Below are 18,376 nucleotides of genomic sequence, written 5' to 3'. Positions count from 1 at the left end.
CCTAGCGTACCAAGCGCCACGCGACAAAAAGCTTCGTTTCTCGAAATATTAATGTCTTGAACTACCTACCAACCGGCCGGCCGATCTCTCCCATCTTCTCTCCACCCCTCATCACCACATCTACTCTGCCTCACCGACCCGGGGGGGTGTGCGATAGTCATGTCTCCCGATACCGACTCCTTCGGCGCACCAGTGTCCAAGACAATCAGCGAACCCGACGACAACGCGCGCACCGTCCGATTCCCGTCCTTACAAATCGATACCCGCGACCATGCCGCTTCCCCGACCTCGCCCACGGCGCGCGTGCGAGTCGCCGCTCCTAATGATGTCGGCGCACCTCTGACCCGCGCCTCTACCGACCAGAACATATCCCCTATGCGGCGCCGCGCAGGCACCTTCAAGCCGGTAGAAGACTACGGAGACTTTGAGATGTCTCGCCCCGGCTGGCAACCCGGCTCCGAGCCCGGCTTCGATCCCAACAAGTCGGATGGCGGCCACGCTTCCATGCCCGCCCTCCGTGCCGAGTGCGACATCTCTGTCTTCGACTTCAGCCAGGGCAACATGGTTCAACACAAGTTTAGGAATGAAGAGTTTGTCGACTTCCTGCGGAAACCCCAGGAGCCGTGGGTCCAGAGCCGCTGGATCAACATCAACGGCCTCAGCTGGGATGTCATTCAGGCCTGCGGAAAGTACTACAAGCTGCACAAGCTCGCCATCGAAGATATTATGAACACGAGGAACCGCACAAAGGCCGACTGGTACGCCAACCACGCCTTCATCGTCATGACGCTGCAGAAGCTCGTTCTCCTTCTCGACGACGACAGCAGCAGTAGTAGCAGCAGCGACGACGATTCGGACGACGTAGCGAGCGTAAAGACTGCAAAGTCCGGTAAGGGTATGAAGAAGCTGAAGCGCGCCTTTACCATGGGCGGCAAGCCGAGACCAGACCCAGAGACGGGAAGGCAGAGGGCCGGCAGACCGACCATTGTCACGCAGGGCGACGGCAGCGGCTACGGGGCCCAGCTGAACCGCAACATGAGCGAGCTCTCCCAGCTCAAGGAGACAGCCTTTGTCCGCACCCTCCAGCGCTACCACGCCTCGGCCAACGAGGTCCGCACAGAGTACATGGAGCGCCACTCCTCCCTCATGTCGCGCGGCCTCGCCGTCTCCGCCGAGCAGGTCGCCATCTTCCTGACCTCGGACAACACAGTCATCTCCTTCTTCGAGATGTCGGCCGAGGACATTGAGCGCCCCATCACCGTCCGCCTCGGCGATCCCTCCACCATCCTCCGCCAGTCTTGCGACGCCTCCCTCGTCGTCCAGGCCATCATCGACGCCATCATCGACCTCGCCATCCCCCTGACGGCCGTCTACAGCGACGTCATTGGCGACCTCGAGCTCGACGTCCTCACGAGCCCGAGCATCAAGCAGACCCGCAGCCTCTACATCTGCGTCAGCGAGATTAACAAGATGCTCACTTTTCTCAACCCCATCGACAACCTCGTCAACGTCCTGCGCGATCACCGCACTGAGCTGTCACAGGACGAGGCGGCGCGCCAGCTACGCAATCCAGCTAGCGGCGTCATCGTCACGCCGCTCACGCACACGTACCTCGGCGACGTGCTCGATCACTGTGTCATAATCACCGAATCCATGCAGCAGATCAAGCGGTCCGCCGATAACCTGATTGATCTCATCTTCAACACCATCTCGGCGAACCAGAACGAGAGCATGAAGCAGTTGACCATCATTACCATTATATTTCTGCCCCTAACCTTCTTGACTGGGTACTTTGGACAAAACTTTGAAAAGTTTCCGGATATCCAGAACCCAATGGGCATTCAATTCTTGTACGTTAAGACCACCCCTTTCGCTCCGCAGCTATTATACTAACCAAGAAAACAGCTGGGTCATTGCCTGCCCTGTAGTCTTTTGCACAATCATCATCATGATGCGCTCCTGGATCTGGGCGTGGCTCGAGTCGTTTTGGCAGAAGAGGAAAATCAGCGCCGAGAGAAAGAAGCAGAACAAAAAGAGGGCGCGAAGGGCAAAGAGGAGGGCCAAGAGGGATTAGGAACCCCGCCCCGGCCACCGCTTTCCTTCGAGTTCGAGGCCTTGGTCGTGACTGTTGGTCTCCTGTCATGCTTGTGTATTGTGATACCCCCTACTTTCTATTTTAGACCCGATTTAGATCTTCCCGCATACCACTGCCCAATACTAGAGCTTCAATTGAGCGGGCTTTTGAGCGTCGCTACGATAATTCGAGATTCCTCCACACGTGAGAAGCGAAAGTGGGCGGGAATTTGGGAGAGTGGTTCGCTTTGGTTTCTTTCTTGGGCTCATATGAGACCAACAGGTAGGCAATGGGGTAAGAGGCATCTCTATTCAACCCTCAAAATCTAACCAACTTCGAGTCGTGTATCCCACTTTCATCCGATCATACCAGCATCCCCCCTTCATGCAACAGGTCCACCAGCCTCAGGAAGACCGCACTACATCATCACACTGTATCAGCAAACCCATTCCTCACAACCAACAAAAAAAAGCACACCATGAAATTCAAGGGGCGATAAGAGGGTGGGAAAAAAACTCACGTAATAAACAACCAGGCTCCCACCATCAAAGATCGTCTCCAGCGAAACCGTCTCACCCTCCTTGGGCGCAACAGCCACATCGCTCCTCGTGTTCCACGCAATCTGCGCCACGGAAGCAGGCTGCCCGACGCCGGGCGTCACGGTCGCGTTCGCCCACACGCCCGGGTCGCCCGCCGTCGCGGCGGCGAAGACCTCGACGCCGACCTGTTGGGGCGGGTACGGGCTGCCGTAGCCGACGGCGCCGGCGACCTTGATGACGAGGGAGCCGGAGAAGGGGGAGGCGATGGAGAAGTCTGTGATGTTGGCCGAGGGGGAGGAGCTGCTTTGGGCGCCGTCGAGGACGACTTCTAGGGGGGTTGCGGCGTCGCAGCCTGTTGTAGGGGGGGTTGGGTTAGTCAGTGGTGTGGTGGATGGGTTGGGGTTGAGGTCATCCCAAGTTTCACCCGCGATCTATCCTTTCGTCTACGGCCGAGCAGGCCGGGAGGTTGGAGTTCGGATGGAAGTAGGGGGGGTGTTGTTACGTACGGGAGTAGTCTGCGCGAACGCCCCATGAGCCCTGCGCCACGGCAGCGTGGGCACCGCCGGCGGCGAGCAGAGAGGTCAGAAGAATAGAGGCGTACATGTTTGTCGTGAGAATATCGTGAATATGTATGTCCGTTGGTAAGTCAGGTTTCTATCGAGTCCACTTGGACACAACAACGGGAATCAATCTCTCTTTTGTACCCGCCCACGCGGGAGTTCATCCCGCCGTTTCGGTACCTTCGGGGGGTGACGATCATGGGTTTATAAAAGACCGAAAGCCCTACGATGCTCTGCCAAGCAAACTAAATCTAAAGAGGTTTTATTAAGTATGAACTCTATATGCAGATGCCGGTGGACGTTGAGTGGGACCCGAGGAATTGGTCATTCGTCGTTTTGGCGTTGTCCATCCCCCCTCGTATGCAATTTATATTAAGTTGGTCTGCTCACGGCAAACGAGTCAGTGGGTATAAGTGTTGGTCACACCCGACAAAGGGAGGAGAAAAGGAGTAAAGTATCGCTCCTTTTTTCTACTATTAATTCAAAAGGGGAAATAAGTTCGCGACGTGATTACTGAAGTTGAGTTGTCAATACTTTTTAATGTGTGCTTGGTCAAATTTGGTTGTGTCTGTTGGCGGCGGCTCTTGGAGAAGTGCTGTTCGACTTCCCACTCTTGGGTTCTATGAAAGCTACATTTCCATAAGCCTAATTTTGAACTTTGTCTCTTGAGAGCGAACGGTTCATCTGATTAGAGGCGCTGTAAACCGGATTGAGATTCGATTTGTCTGGCTGGGCGATTGTCTGGGTTAAACCTGGACCCTTGGGTTCTCATGGACTAAATTTCTGTGCAACATATCTACATGTGGACAAAGTGGTTATTCTCTTGTCTTTCTAGCACTCTAGGGGTTCGTGTACGAAAGACAAGGCGAGGAATTCTCAACCATTTGACCTCATATGCCTGCCCCTCGGTCCTTCATAGCCGACCCGGCTATTCTGAAGTATTATAGATGTGTTGAGATCACTAAATGTCCCAAACCAAGCTTTGATCTGAGCCTTCAAAACGGGGTTAACCGGCGGCGAGGTGGTCTTGTTGAAGTTACCGCCCCATAGCGACGATTGGCATCTACCTTTCCTATCCAGGAATCTGTCGAATCTAATCGCATTGGCAAAACGGAGCTTTTCTGTACTCAATCTTCGTTATAAGAAGTGTAAACTTGAACTCTCAGAGGCGGACGATGTAATGCAAGTAAAGCAGGTACACCAGCTTCCATGCCGACCATGCTCGAGGAGTCGAGTGAGATTGTAGAATCTGGCAGCCTTCTAGTTGCTAATTTCATCGCTTCCCACTATCATCCTCCTTCCCCCCATCTGCGACCGAATTCCGGCCAGTATCCTGCCGCTGGTGATGATCACACTGCTGACTCCCAGCGTTCACCTCCCAACTCAAAGCGCTAAACTTCCATTTGCCCCAACCAAGCTGCAGGTCAAAGCTACTATGGAAGCCTCGAATCTGTCGCTCTGGTGGTTCATCTTTAGGATTCTTGACAATTTCCCAATCCTCCTCGCTCCGCTTCCTTTCGTCGCATCGACTTTGCGTTGGAGGATTGGGGCTGGATCTCTCCTTGACGGACGGCTTTTCCTCTGATTTCAACAGTCAGTCGAAATGAATCTCTGAATACGATGGAGTAAGAGTGACTTGAGGAAAACATGCCTTGGGTGCTGCGATAAGTGCCTCCCTGCTGTGCCATTTTGATGGTTCTGGCCTTTGCCTTTTGGAGAGAAGTGAAGATAGAGGATGACGAACCCTAGCATGGGCAAACTTCAGCCCCTCTTCTATGGTCTTGGAACTTTGGTGGCGAAGCACCTCAGCTCAGCCTAGACTTTGCTAGCTGAGCGATCGACAACCAAAGGGTCTATGATTGGTTGATGATCATTCGTCAATGAGCATGTCCAGCGCCTCGTCAACTCGTATAGATTTATCCTGATCGGCATCATGCGGGTGAAGACACACCTATTGCTGGTGTTTTATTGACTAACTCTAGCTGTGTATGGAAATGTAAGTATGGTGGTATCTCTACTGGGTTTTCCCGTTACGGAAGAAGATTGAGGCAAAACCCGTCCTTATCTGACGAAGGCTGCAGACAGTCGCTCTGGGTATCCCGAGCAGAAGTTGCAGTCTGCAAAACAACTCGTCTGCCTCCCGCTGAGTCTCGACAACACGTCCCCATTGCGTGTTCAAGCTGTGTACTCTCTCTCGGGTATCCTCAGCCCGCCTAGGTAGCCCTTCATTGCATCCCTGTGTCATGAAGTCGCATGACAATGTGACAAGAGCAGCTTGTCACATAACAACCTCATGCATCTCCGGAGCTATCGTAGATAGGCTATATACCGGGAGTGTCGCCGAGGTCGAAAATACAACTCTTATTGAATAATCATCCTCAAACCCTTCATGGGTTCATTCATCCCAGCCCTTCTGGCTCATGACTCCATCACTACTTCTTGAGCCTCCTGATACAGGATCCTTCTGTAACACGACATTGTTTTTAGGCGTCTTCGGCGGGTCTCTCTCCATCGGGCTCGCATCGCTGAGGTTATTGAGGTCGATATCGTTGAAGTCTCCGACTAGATGCGCTATGGAGGACTCCTCGTAAGACACGAGTCGCGGTCGTTCATTGGGGTCCGCTGCCGATCGTGAGGCTTGGCTGGCAGAGTGTGAACCCTTTGCTGATCTAGACATTCTAGCTGATCTCGAAGACAGGTGTGTTACTTCGAGGATCTTAGGGAGTAGTTTCCTCCAGACTTGACGTGTGCTCGGAAGGCAAGACACGAATATGCCAACACATAGCTCGATGTTGGACCAGAGAGAGCTCTGGAATGAGTCGGCTGCGGTTGCTGTCAGTACTGTGCATAGCTGACGGTGAGTCCCTTGTTTCGGACTTGCCTGTGACGTTGTATGATGTCGCAAAGATGAGAAGGGCCTTGATTCGATAGGCACTAACGGCAGTGAGACTTTAAACTATCAGTCAGCAACATTATCGCATGTCAGCTTCGTGGTACTCACAAAACTCCTACGCTGAACATCAACATCACACCCAGCTTCTGCTTGCGCTGCATTCTCAGCGAATAGACTTGAGTTGCTGGAAGTACTAGCATCCATGCATCCAGAGCCACGTTCAATGCGCCATGGCACATGGCAAAGGCGTTCAAGTTGAAGCATTTGCCCTCCATATCTCTTTTCCATCCATGCCAGAAGAAGTGCAAGGGCTGACAAGAGCCGAAAGTACCGGCGATGAAAGCGATCCAAAGAAGAAGGTTGAACAGCTGAGTACACCAAAGTATTCGGCGGAAGGTTTCGTCGGGGAAGATTCGCAGGTATAGAAATATGATCGAGGCCTTGATAAAGGCTAGGCAGGTCATATAGAGCATACCGAATATGATAAATAGCTGGCACAGTCAGTTTTACTCCATGAGGTAATCAAGCAAAGATGCATTGATGATGCGGCCTTACCAAAAGAAAATCAGTAATTTGGTTTTCTGACAGTGCCCATATATCTCTTCCTGCACCAGTTTGTTCGGCTATACGAAGACGTTAGAGGATACATTTCATTAGTCGGAATCTGAGCTTTACCAAGATATGCTGCTGGCAGGAAAGCTGCTAGTACGGCCTTTGTGATTGTCAGGGAAACTTGTCGAGGGAATGAGAGAGGGTGGATTTCTGCATAACATACATAGGCTATGACGATGGTTGTGTCGTCCCAACCCCAAGGCGACAGCTTTAGAAACTTGTTCACCATTCGCACGATTATGAAAAAGGTTGGTAGGGCGAAAAGAACCGCCCTGAACCACGCCATGACGGTATCCTGCTGAGCAGGGGCATCACCACAGGCAGCCAATGACGAATTGCGTGCCGCTGTAGATATTCGATGAGCCTTAACATCTTCACTAAGGAACCTGGCTCCGTAACCTACCGAGCATCTCCATGACAGTGCAATTTGCCTCGACGCATACCTGCACGTATCCCGCCAAAACGTTATCGTTACACATGCATTTTTGATCCGTTAAGGGGCAGGACGAATGGCCGATCTCCTGGAAGATACATTTGATCTGCATCTGTCAGCACATTCCATCGCTAAGGGATGTCAGTGGGAAATAAGCTTACGGCACAGCTGGGGATGCCCTGATACGAGATATCTGACGCGGCGACGAAACTTCCAAGGCCCAGGAAGCAAGCGAGCAAGAAGAAGAGACGGGTAGCAGACATCGTGAAAGGAGCGACTTAGGATGGACGATGATGATGTCCTGCAAGCCTCTCAAACCCAAGCAGGGTCGTCCGCGAATTGACGTCGGAATCTGAAGCCGGAGAGGTTGATCAGGTACTCAAAACTTTGACGAAGGGTCCAAGAAAGTGGTCTTGGCCATGTTGTTGACCAACGTGGGGATATGAGGAGAGAGAAAGGTGGCATGGACGAACCGTAGTGAAGACGTCTTACCACGGGAAGTTCGCCCTACGGCTGTCATTCCGCCTTTCTAGCAAAGACACTAAACTAGTTCTTAGCTAGGCAGCTCCCAAGGGATCCCACATCGAGGAAGTGGCTACCCTCCTCTTGGTACATCAGAGCGTTGCACCAGCTCGCTGCAGTCGGGAGGCACGGCAGGCAATGAAGGTCTTCCCGGCAGTGGTACGCGGTACGCTGGACCTCGCGTTTTCGGGAGGTGTGTCGACAGTGTCTCGACTAGTTCACTCGGTAAATGCGCGTCAGTTCATATTGGTTTGTCCCTTTCACTAGCAGATGCCAGAGAGGGCGCCACGGCTGAGACCATCGTGAGCCTGGCAAGGATATCACAGCTCGAGATTGGTTGGTCGTGCTCAATGGATGCCGCTAGGGGAAGCCAAGGCTGCTTCCTAGGGCATAGAGCTCGGACGCTCTGGATGGGAGATCGGCGTGGCTAGCATGCAGCCAAAGATGAGCTAGGCCTTGGCTGTGTGCAGGTCCTCAGGGGCACCTTGACGTTTGCGTCAAGCTGGGAATGTCTGCTCACTTGAGGAATGCCGTTCGCGGTCTCGATCTAACTTGGCATGTGAATCAAGATGCATTAGGGACTTGATGTTGGTGGGATCAATGTTGTCAGACTGGCAGTACTTCGGCGGTTCATTGGATGGCTCGGACGACAATCGCAGTATTGGGCATGACCTTGGATCTCAAAATCCCACGATGTCACACGAGCTGATCCCGCGTTGTGATATCTTGTGGTCCGTGTACGACCATGGTCCGGTGTGAATTTTGCAGCATACCAATAGAGAACTAAATGTCTTACTGCATGAGCTAAAATTTCCAGGTTTCCGGGACAGTATGATCGTTCCGTTCCACATTCCTGTACAACCTGACCAAGACCTCAGGAAGCGTTGAAAATGCAACTTACAATTCATGTTGCCGTTACCCAGTCTTGCCGGTGCCTTTTGGCAACGAGAAGACATGCAAATAAATCGATCCAAAGTCAATGAACACATGGCGTGGCTTATCTAGACAATTAGACCAGCCATTGACTTTCCGTTTCTGGTTCAGCATCCGAGAAAACACTTAAGCGAGGAAGCCACGCAGCTCCAGGTTCCCGGGTTTTCCTGAGCAAGCCAAAATCATCATCCCCCCTAGCCGGCGAACTAGAATCCCCACAAGGCCACAGGATCATCAAAGGACTTTTCGCGGGCTAACACTTCGCTTTCACGCACCATTGATACTACAGCGTCCAGGCTCGCTTCCTTTGTTCCACCGACGTAACAAGCGTCAACGTCGCTTAGAAATCGAGCCCTAAAGAGGCGAATAATTCAAGCGGAAAGTCCCCTCCGAAGTGCAACTCCGACTATTACCAAACCCTTGACCGTTTTCTTCTGTAGTTGAGTGGAGTTTCTGTATGGATTTACCACGCGAACTTTTTACATCCATTCGGGGCAAGGTCCGAGAAGCCAGCAGTGAGGTGACTACTAACTCGGAGAGGCAAGCTCGAGGCGTCGAGAACCTTTCATAGATCTGTGGAGCCGCCCATCTATTTTTGATTGTTATGAGAAATGGAAATGGCCTGGACAATGATTGTAACCCAGCCTAGTGATATTAGTTGACTTGTCTGCTCCCGTCCACGGTCCGGCCATTGAACGGGCCTGTGTCTGACCCGAAAGTGGGTCCATCGGGCCCGATGTCTCGGGTGACTGCGAGTCGGATGAAGCGAGCCGCCGGTTGTGATATCTACAACGGCCGCCATATATCAGCCTGAATGGACTGAATGGTAATTTATTCGAGCTGAATTTGGTCTAAACCTCTCAAGTACACAAACTTAGATCTAACATCGAGTCACGATCTTCGGAACCATGGGAGTAGACTAAGACGATGCAAGTTGTGAGCAACCCAGATTGCACGGCAGCCTCGGTGAAGTCTGAGGCATGGAATCCATGATTGAATAAGCGGCTTCTTTTCTTTTCCTTTTTGTGATTCATCGCATGTTCATCTTCAGTCCATCCGCTTGGGCCTTGTCAGAGCTGCTCTGCCGGCACCCAGCAGCTGAAGTCATTCTGACCGAACGAGGCAGACCGCTACACCAAGCCAATACTATTCTGTTCAACTCTCAAGATCATCCATGATGACATCGAATGCTTCGAACCCGGGCTCGGCATGTTTCTCGGCCAATGTGGGAGCCGAAACGGTACACTTGTTTTCTGCTGTGGCCGGGAAACCCTCACAGAGATGGGTTTTTCTCCTCGGTGGCCGCGCACTGCGAGGTGGTCACGACAACCGCCCGGCTCCCTCAGGTTGCAGCAAACTTACCACTTGTTTGACCTGATGACACTGAGATCGGCGGGGTTACTGGGAGAATCGTCCGGACTGGCACAAGACGCGCCCCAATGAATATTGGATGCTGTCGACCTGACAACAGAAGACTCAACAATCCTGCCTATAGACTACTATATAAGGTTCTGAGAGGAAGCTGTAGACAGAAGAGATTCGTCTCTATTGGTCTTGCATGAACAAATTTAACGAACGATGTCAGAAGCACTGTTTACCGATTACGAAGGCCGGACCTTCAGTCGCTCCATCTTATTTCTGACCATCTACGCCTACGTTTCCCTTGGCCTATTGATGCTCGTCGCACAGAGGCTTGCCCGGCCAGGGAGGTTCACAAAGATCCCCTCTCGTCAGCCAGTAAGGTCGACCAGGTCTGGCAGAGGACTAGGCGAAAATGCCCTTCTTCCATCCAAAGCTTCACCTTCGCAACAAAGAGTTCCGTGTAAGTCGTTAACGCTGTCGCTGTCGCTATGAGGCTATCGACCTGTCGACTAGGCTGACTTCCGTGATGTCACACACAGTCGGTAAACAGCTCTAGAGTTACTTCAGACATAGCTGTTCTACTCAATTCTGGAGACACCGGACTGGAAAGTCACCAGCACCCCGATCCATACAACGCTACGAGGCAAGCGTCACCGGGAAGAACATTCGATGCATCATCGTTCATCTTTGCTCTGGCATCTTCATGAGAGAAGATTCTTGTTTGAAGCCTGAAGGACTCTCCATTATCGCAGCGAATGCATCACTGCCGACAGCTCCGACAACACGACGTCGATAGACAGGATGTTGACCACACCGTGCCGACCCCACACATGCAGCATAAATGCAGAAAATCGAAAAGAATCGACCTCCGAAAGCAGCCGATTGGCCTCAAGTGATCTCTAAGAGCCAGAGATATCATGCTGCAGCGCATCATGGCTGACAGACATGATCCTGAAGACCCTTCTTGGCAGGCATCTGGACTCGGAGGCAAGTCGGCCGATCAGAATCAAGACACTAACGTTGAACACAACCGAAGCCACTTCCCCGTAGATTGCTCCGCTGCTGGAGAGGTTGAGATTTCACTATACCACTCTCTGCTCGAAGTTGAGTATAAGGCGAGGAAGCAGGCTGAATGAAGGACGCGGGCTACGGGTCACAGGCGTTTACTTTGTTCTGGTGTCTCATACAACGGGAAACCCCCTCATGGGAGGAGGCAGAAAAACGATAATGTCTACAAGAATAGTCCAGATTGGGTGCGATTTCGTCGTGGATCTTTACTTTGCTTGAGTCTATGCTTGAGTCTCGGTCGGATCGTTGTGACCAAGACAGAAAAGTCGAAATTCTCCAACTCCAAGTCAGCTCAGCGCCGTTAAACTTTGAGGCGGTTGAGGCTTGCAAAATTTCGAAACGAACAACAGCAACAACAATGGTAAACAAGCAAGGATACCGACAAAGCAAGGCAATGAACACTTCCAAACATGTCAACATGCAAAAATGACAAAAGAGAAAGTTCCCAGGTGGACTTCAACCACTGCTTCTCCCCGAGGTGGGCTCGAACCACCAACCTCCAGATTAACAGTCTGACGCGCTAGCCAATTGTGCCATCGGGGATTAGCTCGAACTGAGCTGTTGGGCTGTTGTTGCAGGGAGCGGCGAGTTGAGTGCTTAAGTTGGTCTTCTCTAAGGCGAGCCAGTTGTGCGTTGTTTCAAGCCCTAGAGGGCGGGTCTGAGATGCGCGGATCTTCGAGGAATCGGTGTCATGGTGCGAAGGGGCCGGGAATGGTGATTGGTGGTGACTCAATTTGTTGACCCACGTGGTGGGTGAGATTCACGCAGGTGCATGGTGGCTCGAATGGGCTCGGTTTGGGGAACGAATCCGACTTTGTGTTCTAAGAGCATGGCCGGGTTGTCAAAGAGATGTATTCGGAAAGAGTATGAGTAAATACGGCCACAATATTTGGTATTTTTTTCCAACTCTCGGGGATCGAATTGCTGAGGGGCATAGAATGAACAAACGAGGTGTGGTTCCCCAAACTTTCATCTTGTCTTATTGTAAGTTGCAGTGTGGACAGCTAATGCTGGCTCTTCATTGGGGGAAGTTTATTGATTTACTTTACAGGGTGTCATGTCTCACGGTGAGCTTCATGAGAATCATGAAAAACACATTATTGCTATATGTAATAGATAGACTCTTAGAGTACAGAAATATCCTTAGGAAGTAAGGTTATAACTGCTAAGACCTCAATGGTCTTGCGACAATCCGTCTTGTCAATTAAAGGCAAAAACGCTTGTGAGCTTCAGGCGCACTTGAGGCATGCAAGCCACACCAAAACGCCCGGCTCAACATCACCACCATACCAAGAGGCAGTCCCCATGGTATAAAATCCAAAACCACACACTCAATCCCCACATCTTACAAGTAGTCACTGCACTGTAAAGGCTGCGAGCGTCTAACCGATGCACTCAGTGGACCAAAGCCCCCCATTTTCTCACAAACCACCACCACCCTTGTCCTCAAGGTGGGGGGCAATCTCACGATGCCCTTCCTTTAGGGCTTCAAGCCCAAAGGTTTGCAACAAATCAGCTGGTCGGTTAGCTCAGTTGGTTAGAGCGTGGTACTAATATCTCATCAGAGATGTCGAGTAATGCCAAGGCCGGGAGTTCAAGCCTCCAACTGATCATTAGCTTTTGCCCCTGATGACGAGAACCTCGAGAGATACTCTTTTTGTGTCACTGGTGACTGCCCACTCGTTTCCTGTTGTGGGCGAAGGTGTATGTGCGGCCAGTGCTTATGCAACCTTGTCGGGAGGACGTGACTGAGCAGATAACAAGGCTGAAGAGTTGACTCACGCGAAGGACTCAGGGACCGGGCCGTGGCTGAAGGTGAGCAATCAGGGACAGATGAGCTTCGCTTTGTATCAGACTTCGAAGCCCCGCCTACGGAGGACTATGACTAGCCATCCAGGGGATGCTGGAGAAGTGATATGAGATAGCAGCCGGGCTTAAGACAGATGCCAGAACTTGAATGGCATAAAGACAGGAGGTAGGATTGAAGTGAGTAAACTTGAACGTGTAGGGAATGGTCTCGACCGATGCACTCTTTAGTTGCCCGGTGAGGTGGTATGCGCGCAAAGAAGGTCGCGGGGTAAGAGGACACTTTGCGACTGATTCCGAGTGAGTACGCGGCAGGAGAGCGAGGCCGAGTAAGCTGGCCCGCGAGGCTTCAGTGAGCATAGAACACCATGTAGACACGACCGGCATCGAGGGGGTTCATGGACACGTAGGGATATTGTTGAATGTCATCGTTGGAGAACCATCATACCCTTGCGTGATGGACACAACCGTTCCCAGCCATACCATAGAGTGCAACGAAAGGAGGATTAGAAGGAAGTGAAATTAAAAAGAAACACGGCACACGCATAGCTCGAGCCCAGAACGCCGTGTCATGAAGTTTCAATGTTTCATTTGCCTGCCTGACCCTTTACAAACCAAGCCAAGCAGCGATACCGCGAGGCATGCCATGCAATGTGCATCGACCCGGAAATCGAATGCTCTCTCTGGCCGTCCAGCCCTTTTCGAAAGTCTTTATTTCCTTTGAAAGACGAACGAGAAAGGGAGAGGAACGGAACCAGATCCTTTTGATCCACGTTTGACTCCCCCGTAAAACAGTAACTGCCAAATTTTTCGCGGGAAACACCAAAAGCTGACCGGACCCGGGAAACCACGACAGTTTCCTTCCCAAGGTTTTTTGTTGACTGCCGCATAAATTCCCCCAAATTCCCCAGGCTGTTCCACACCTTCTCCCAGAAAACAGAAAGAGTACCGTTTAACGGTAAGACTTCTGGAATCTGGAGCGGGCACCCTTACCACCGAACTTCTTGGGCTCGCACCGGCGGTTGTCGGCGACGAGGAGGGTACGGTCGAACTGGACGAGGGCCTGCTTGAGCATGTTCTTGGAGTGCTCGTCGACGAACTTCTGGTAGTAGGCAACGACGGACTTGGCAATGGCCTGACGGATGGCGTAGATCTGGGAAGTGTGACCACCACCGGTGACGCGGACGCGGATGTCGATGTTGGCGAACTTGTCGAGGCCAAGGACGAGGAGGGGCTCGTAGACCTGCGGTGCGGGAGACGGGTTAGTTTCTTTCTCGTTCGGGCTCATGAGGTTTTGATATTGCGAGTTTCTCGTTTAAACCCTGGTCGCTCGTCTTCCTCGAACCGATTTCGCGAATCGGCAAGCAAAGGGTGAGCGCTACGTTGCGCACAACTCTTCGCATCCGTAAACAGAGCGTAGCATCGCAGCGCTCGCCCTATGCGTCCCTTTCCTCAATGCCGTGGGTTCTATTCCAGATTTCCATCTCTTGCCGACCAAGTCTCTATCGGAGTTTCGCGCGGGATAAAGAATCGTACCTTGAAGCGGAGGATCTCAGGCTGGACAAGCGAGAGGGGCTTGCCGTTGACCTTGACGAGGCCCTTGCCAGCCTAATCGCAAAACACAGTCAGCCTTCCATATTTTCCAAGTATCCAAAACATCGTCGCCCCTCCTTCGCCAAATCTTCAATCGGAGCTGGTCTCTTGCTTCGGGGAGGAGGAATTTATCGTTATCGTACCTTGCACTGGGCAACGGCGGTGGCGGTTCTCTTCTTGCCGAAGCACTGGACGGTCTGGGTGGACGACATGGTTGCTGCGGGATGGAGGGGGGACTGTTAGGAAATTCGCAACGCGATCGTGAGGCAGGCGTCTATGGTGCTTTGGGAGACAGACTCAGACCGAAATTTTGCGAGTTGGATTTCAGTAAGGGTTGTGCCCTTTCTGCTGGGGGTTTGAGCCCGTTTAGTGGCTGGTGCGACCGATGATTCTCCGGGTGGGGAGGGTGAAGCACGTGATGTGGAATTGGTACTCGATTGTGGAAGTCGCTTAGTGTGGGCCCTCTGTGGCACAGCCGAGCCCGCGGGCAGCTTTGGGATAAAAACGGAATAGTGGAGAATCTACTCAGAGATTATGTCATCTTTCGAGATTGAGAGCGGAGTGTCCGCCGGGAAACCGCATGTCACTCATCGGCTTCGATAACCTTCCGATACGGGCATCCACCAAGACCACCGAACGCCCCTCTATGCGCAACCTCCACCTTCTTTCGCGACTACAGTGACATATCCCCGGCCGAACGTCATCCTCCACCACCCTCCTACACATACGAACATCCTGCACACTACAATCCGACAGACGAACACCGCAAAAGGATGTCCCGCAAGGGCGTCGGCCTTGCGGCCTTCGACCGCTCCCGCATCACATCGGCGCAGTACGCATCCCACGGCTCCAACCTCCGCACCAGCAACTCCCAAGCCCTCGAAACCCAGCTCTCCGTCTTTCGCTCCCTCCTCCAACAGTTCGCGCAGACCCACGCAAAAGATATCCGCTCAGATCCGTCCTTCCGCGCCCAGTTCGCCCGCATGTGTTCCGCCATCGGCGTCGACCCGCTCGCGTCCTCTTCATCGTCCTCGGGCGGGGGTGGGTCGTCGTCAATATGGGCGCAGCTGCTCGGTCGGTCAGTCAATGACTTCTACTTTGAGCTGGCGGTGCGCGTGGTGGAGGTTTGCAGCGCGACGCGTGACGAGAACGGCGGGTTGATTGGCGTCCGTGAGGTTCGGGAGCGCATCATGAAGGGACGCATGGAGGGCGCGAGCGAGGTGACGGAGGACGACGTGCTGAGAGCCGTCGGTACCTTGAAGCCGTTGGGTAGCTCGCATAGCGTCATCAAGGTCGGGAGTAAGTCGTACATTCGGAGTGTACCCAAGGAGCTCAATACGGACCAGAGCGCGGTGTTGGAGGCCGTGCAGGTGCTGGGATACGTGAGCATCTCAATGCTAATGGTTAATCTTCGATGGCCGAGGGCACGAGCCCAGACTGCCTTGGAGGATCTTCTTGGCGAGGGTATGTTGTGGGTGGACAAGCAGTGTCCCGAATGGGAGTACTGGAGTCCTGGCTTCATGGTCGACACCGGTGAGGCGACGGCAGGGGAGTGATGAAGGCGATCCCTCGGTAAAGGAACACAGACACCTACAGGAAAACGATTCACTCCAATATGAGCAACGCAGGCGGTGCCCACTACCTATGGAGGTAGAAAGGGAAAAAGAAAAAAAAAGAGTTCACCACCTGTGTGGCTACATCTCTTGGTGCTCATGCTGGGATTCGAACTCGGGTACTCGCTAAGCCTGTCGTCGAGTAGGCTGGTTGGCGTATAATTGAAAGTTGACCTTAAACCACTCCACCACCCAGCCAGTTTGACCTGACCCGTCGACCTAGACGGGCGCCTCCTGGCTGGTGACAGGAACGGAATTGGCGGGGCCTATAAGGGCTTCTGTTGTGGCGTCGAGGTATCGGATGAAGGGTATCTCAGGTTGCTCCCAAGCAAGTATACGTCTCGAATACGCAAGTCAGTCATGGGCAATCATATTCAGAGACCATTACAAAGTGAGGCAATCCATCACTAGAACGTGTGATACAGGGTCAACTCGTATCATGCAGCATAAAGATAGACCTGGGAAGATGGGCCTCGGACAGAAATACCAAGCATACTGAACTTAAAAAATCCAAGCGCATTTGAACCTATCTACCGACACATGGGACATATAACATGATAGCAACATTTGAAGCAAGCAAATTGTACAGGGATATTCGGCGGTCGTTTGCGGTCCATCCAAGCCGCTTGCTCCCAGCTCGCGTATCTTCACACTGCCTCCACGCCCCTCAACTCCAGAGATCCGCCCCAAAGGACTGATATCGTTTTCGTATTAGATGTTACCAGATTTCTCATCAAGTGGGCGTTATTTTGCTGTCATCTCTCAACCATCTCACCATAGAAGAGTCATTTAGTAAGGGGGGTTAGGACCTCCCATCGGGCCAGGGTAGTCCTTGGGGCCGGGGTAGTCTTCAGGGCGACCTCCCATGGAGGGGGAGCGGCCGTCACCGAAGTGCTTCTTGCGCAGGGCAGCAAGACGCTTCTTCTTGGTGATGGTGTTGATGTAGGTGCCGATGATGAAGGACACCAGGTTGAAGAAGGGCACCCAGAGTTGATCAGGGAGGAACTTCTGGGCGAAGGCCAAGCACAGCGGGGAAGTGACCCAGCTGACCTTCATGACCTTCCAGAAGCCAACCTTGACGGTCGCGCGGACCTGGTGGTAGGTCTTGGCACCGGCAATGAGGGCCATCGCGGTAAGGTAGATGGAATTTTGAATGGGCGCAATCTGCAGATGATGGGTCAGCACGCACATTATAGACGGCTCTCGCTAAGTCATGCCACTCACAATCAAGTTGCTGACGATAATCTGCAGGATCTTGGCGCGCAAGCTGGTGCGGCCAGCAAAGGTCTTCTGCAGGGCCCAGATGAGGAAGTGGCCGAGGGGCGCGCTGACGAGGGCGCCGTAGGCGGCCATCTTGGGTACACGCGAGGTGAAGTAGTTGCCATGCTTGTTGCGGTCCTTGGCGAGGAAAGATGCGATCAGCTCCTGAGCACCGGCGAGAGTTCCAGCAGTGAGCATCTTGGTGCGCAGAGGGTTCTGCTCGAGCTGCTTGATGTAGGCCTGGGTTGCACAGCGTCAGCATTTCGGCCTGGCACATCCATACTCCCGACCATGGTGCAGCGAGCGATTCTATCGTATCACGGAACGGAGTGGAGGTATTGGAGGACGAACCGCAAGATAGCCCTTGGATCCCGCATTTTTCTTGCCGCCGGTGATGGCGGTGCCGATGGCCTCGGAGATGGGATGCTTGCCGCTGGTACCGGGCAGAGGTTCACCGATGAGGCCCTTCTTGACCTCCTCGACACCCTTCTTTATCGTGTCCTTCTCGAACTTGACCGACATGGTGGGCTAAAGTTTCCGGGGTATCGCTAACGTAATCGAGAAAATCGCGGGGGAAACTGCGGTGAAGGGAGGAGTATCAGCTTGGGAGGCCCGTCTTTGAGGGTGTTTGCGATGGGTTTTCCGGGGGGTGTTCGTCAATTGGAATTGCGGCTCCAGAGTGGGAGGGAGTGGCAGCGCTGGGGGCCAATGATTTGTTTACCGCGTCGCTCTGCCGACCGACCCAGGTGCGATTGGTTGATAGCGCGCGACTGGAGCTTGGCTCGCTGGAGACCCTCAATTCACAATTGACACGAACGAGACGAGAAGAGGTGAAGAAATCAGGGCAACATACCAACTTCACTTCGAGATCGCAGGACGTGAAGAGAGCGTCTGAGCCGTCGTTAGGAGGGGAGGTTGGGCGGCAGCGATAGAGAGAGAGGGAACGACGGAGTGGGTTGTTGATGTGTGGTCGAGTGGTCGAGGAGGTTGACACAGCTGGGGCCTTGGGGGCGTACGGATACGACCTGGGCACGGCAGACTTCCACTAGAGGCAGACAAGCACGACAAGACAGGCCTCGGGCTGGGGGGGAAATTGACTGAATTGATG

At 52.9% G+C, this 18,376-nt stretch overlaps 8 protein-coding genes and 2 non-coding genes across 10 annotated transcripts; 3 read left to right on the top strand and 7 right to left on the bottom strand.

Moving 5' to 3' along the window:
• Positions 1 to 159: 159 nt before the first annotated feature.
• Positions 160 to 2,074, top strand: CLUP02_02658 (magnesium and cobalt transporter CorA; the record flags this gene model as incomplete). Its single annotated transcript, XM_049281688.1, has 2 exons — positions 160 to 1,850; positions 1,906 to 2,074. 2 exons carry the CDS (start codon positions 160 to 162, stop codon positions 2,072 to 2,074), a joined length of 1,860 nt encoding a protein of 619 aa, XP_049138831.1.
• A 382-nt stretch (positions 2,075 to 2,456) lies between these two features.
• CLUP02_02657 (uncharacterized protein) lies at positions 2,457 to 3,216 on the bottom strand (the record flags this gene model as incomplete). The annotated part of the gene is made up of 3 exons (XM_049281687.1): positions 2,457 to 2,492; positions 2,595 to 2,965; positions 3,120 to 3,216. 3 exons carry the CDS (start codon positions 3,214 to 3,216, stop codon positions 2,457 to 2,459), a joined length of 504 nt encoding a protein of 167 aa, XP_049138830.1.
• A 1,230-nt stretch (positions 3,217 to 4,446) lies between these two features.
• Positions 4,447 to 4,861, bottom strand: CLUP02_02656 (uncharacterized protein; the record flags this gene model as incomplete). The annotated part of the gene is made up of 2 exons (XM_049281686.1): positions 4,447 to 4,754; positions 4,810 to 4,861. 2 exons carry the CDS (start codon positions 4,859 to 4,861, stop codon positions 4,447 to 4,449), a joined length of 360 nt encoding a protein of 119 aa, XP_049138829.1.
• Positions 4,862 to 5,568: 707 nt separating this feature from the next.
• On the bottom strand, positions 5,569 to 7,374 carry CLUP02_02655 (CFEM domain-containing protein; the record flags this gene model as incomplete). Its single annotated transcript, XM_049281685.1, has 7 exons — positions 5,569 to 5,860; positions 6,030 to 6,122; positions 6,175 to 6,557; positions 6,622 to 6,689; positions 6,742 to 7,023; positions 7,082 to 7,223; positions 7,273 to 7,374. 7 exons carry the CDS (start codon positions 7,372 to 7,374, stop codon positions 5,569 to 5,571), a joined length of 1,362 nt encoding a protein of 453 aa, XP_049138828.1.
• Positions 7,375 to 7,423: 49 nt separating this feature from the next.
• CLUP02_02654 (uncharacterized protein) lies at positions 7,424 to 7,726 on the bottom strand (the record flags this gene model as incomplete). Its single annotated transcript, XM_049281684.1, has 2 exons — positions 7,424 to 7,618; positions 7,694 to 7,726. The coding sequence occupies 2 exons, from the start codon at positions 7,724 to 7,726 to the stop codon at positions 7,424 to 7,426; spliced, it is 228 nt and encodes a 75-aa protein (XP_049138827.1).
• A 3,739-nt stretch (positions 7,727 to 11,465) lies between these two features.
• On the bottom strand, positions 11,466 to 11,539 carry CLUP02_tRNA036. The gene has a single exon. It is a non-coding gene; the product is annotated as a tRNA-Asn (tRNA).
• Positions 11,540 to 12,514: 975 nt separating this feature from the next.
• CLUP02_tRNA067 lies at positions 12,515 to 12,609 on the top strand. Its single transcript has one exon. It is a non-coding gene; the product is annotated as a tRNA-Ile (tRNA).
• Positions 12,610 to 13,754: 1,145 nt separating this feature from the next.
• On the bottom strand, positions 13,755 to 14,607 carry CLUP02_02653 (ribosomal protein S9/S16; the record flags this gene model as incomplete). Its single annotated transcript, XM_049281683.1, has 3 exons — positions 13,755 to 14,045; positions 14,339 to 14,410; positions 14,539 to 14,607. The coding sequence occupies 3 exons, from the start codon at positions 14,605 to 14,607 to the stop codon at positions 13,755 to 13,757; spliced, it is 432 nt and encodes a 143-aa protein (XP_049138826.1).
• Positions 14,608 to 15,168: 561 nt separating this feature from the next.
• CLUP02_02652 (EAP30/Vps36 family protein) lies at positions 15,169 to 15,951 on the top strand (the record flags this gene model as incomplete). The annotated part of the gene is made up of 1 exon (XM_049281682.1): positions 15,169 to 15,951. The coding sequence occupies one exon, from the start codon at positions 15,169 to 15,171 to the stop codon at positions 15,949 to 15,951; it is 783 nt and encodes a 260-aa protein (XP_049138825.1).
• Positions 15,952 to 16,797: 846 nt separating this feature from the next.
• CLUP02_02651 (Mpv17/PMP22 family protein) lies at positions 16,798 to 17,790 on the bottom strand (the record flags this gene model as incomplete). The annotated part of the gene is made up of 3 exons (XM_049281681.1): positions 16,798 to 17,172; positions 17,233 to 17,508; positions 17,620 to 17,790. 3 exons carry the CDS (start codon positions 17,788 to 17,790, stop codon positions 16,798 to 16,800), a joined length of 822 nt encoding a protein of 273 aa, XP_049138824.1.
• Between the last annotated feature and the right edge of the window lie 586 nt (positions 17,791 to 18,376).

The sequence above is a fragment of the Colletotrichum lupini genome, chromosome 2 (assembly GCF_023278565.1).
Source record: "Colletotrichum lupini chromosome 2, complete sequence".
NCBI lineage: Eukaryota > Fungi > Ascomycota > Sordariomycetes > Glomerellales > Glomerellaceae > Colletotrichum > Colletotrichum lupini.
Note: the sequence above shows the minus strand (reverse complement) of the source record. Positions and strands in the feature narration are given on the sequence as shown.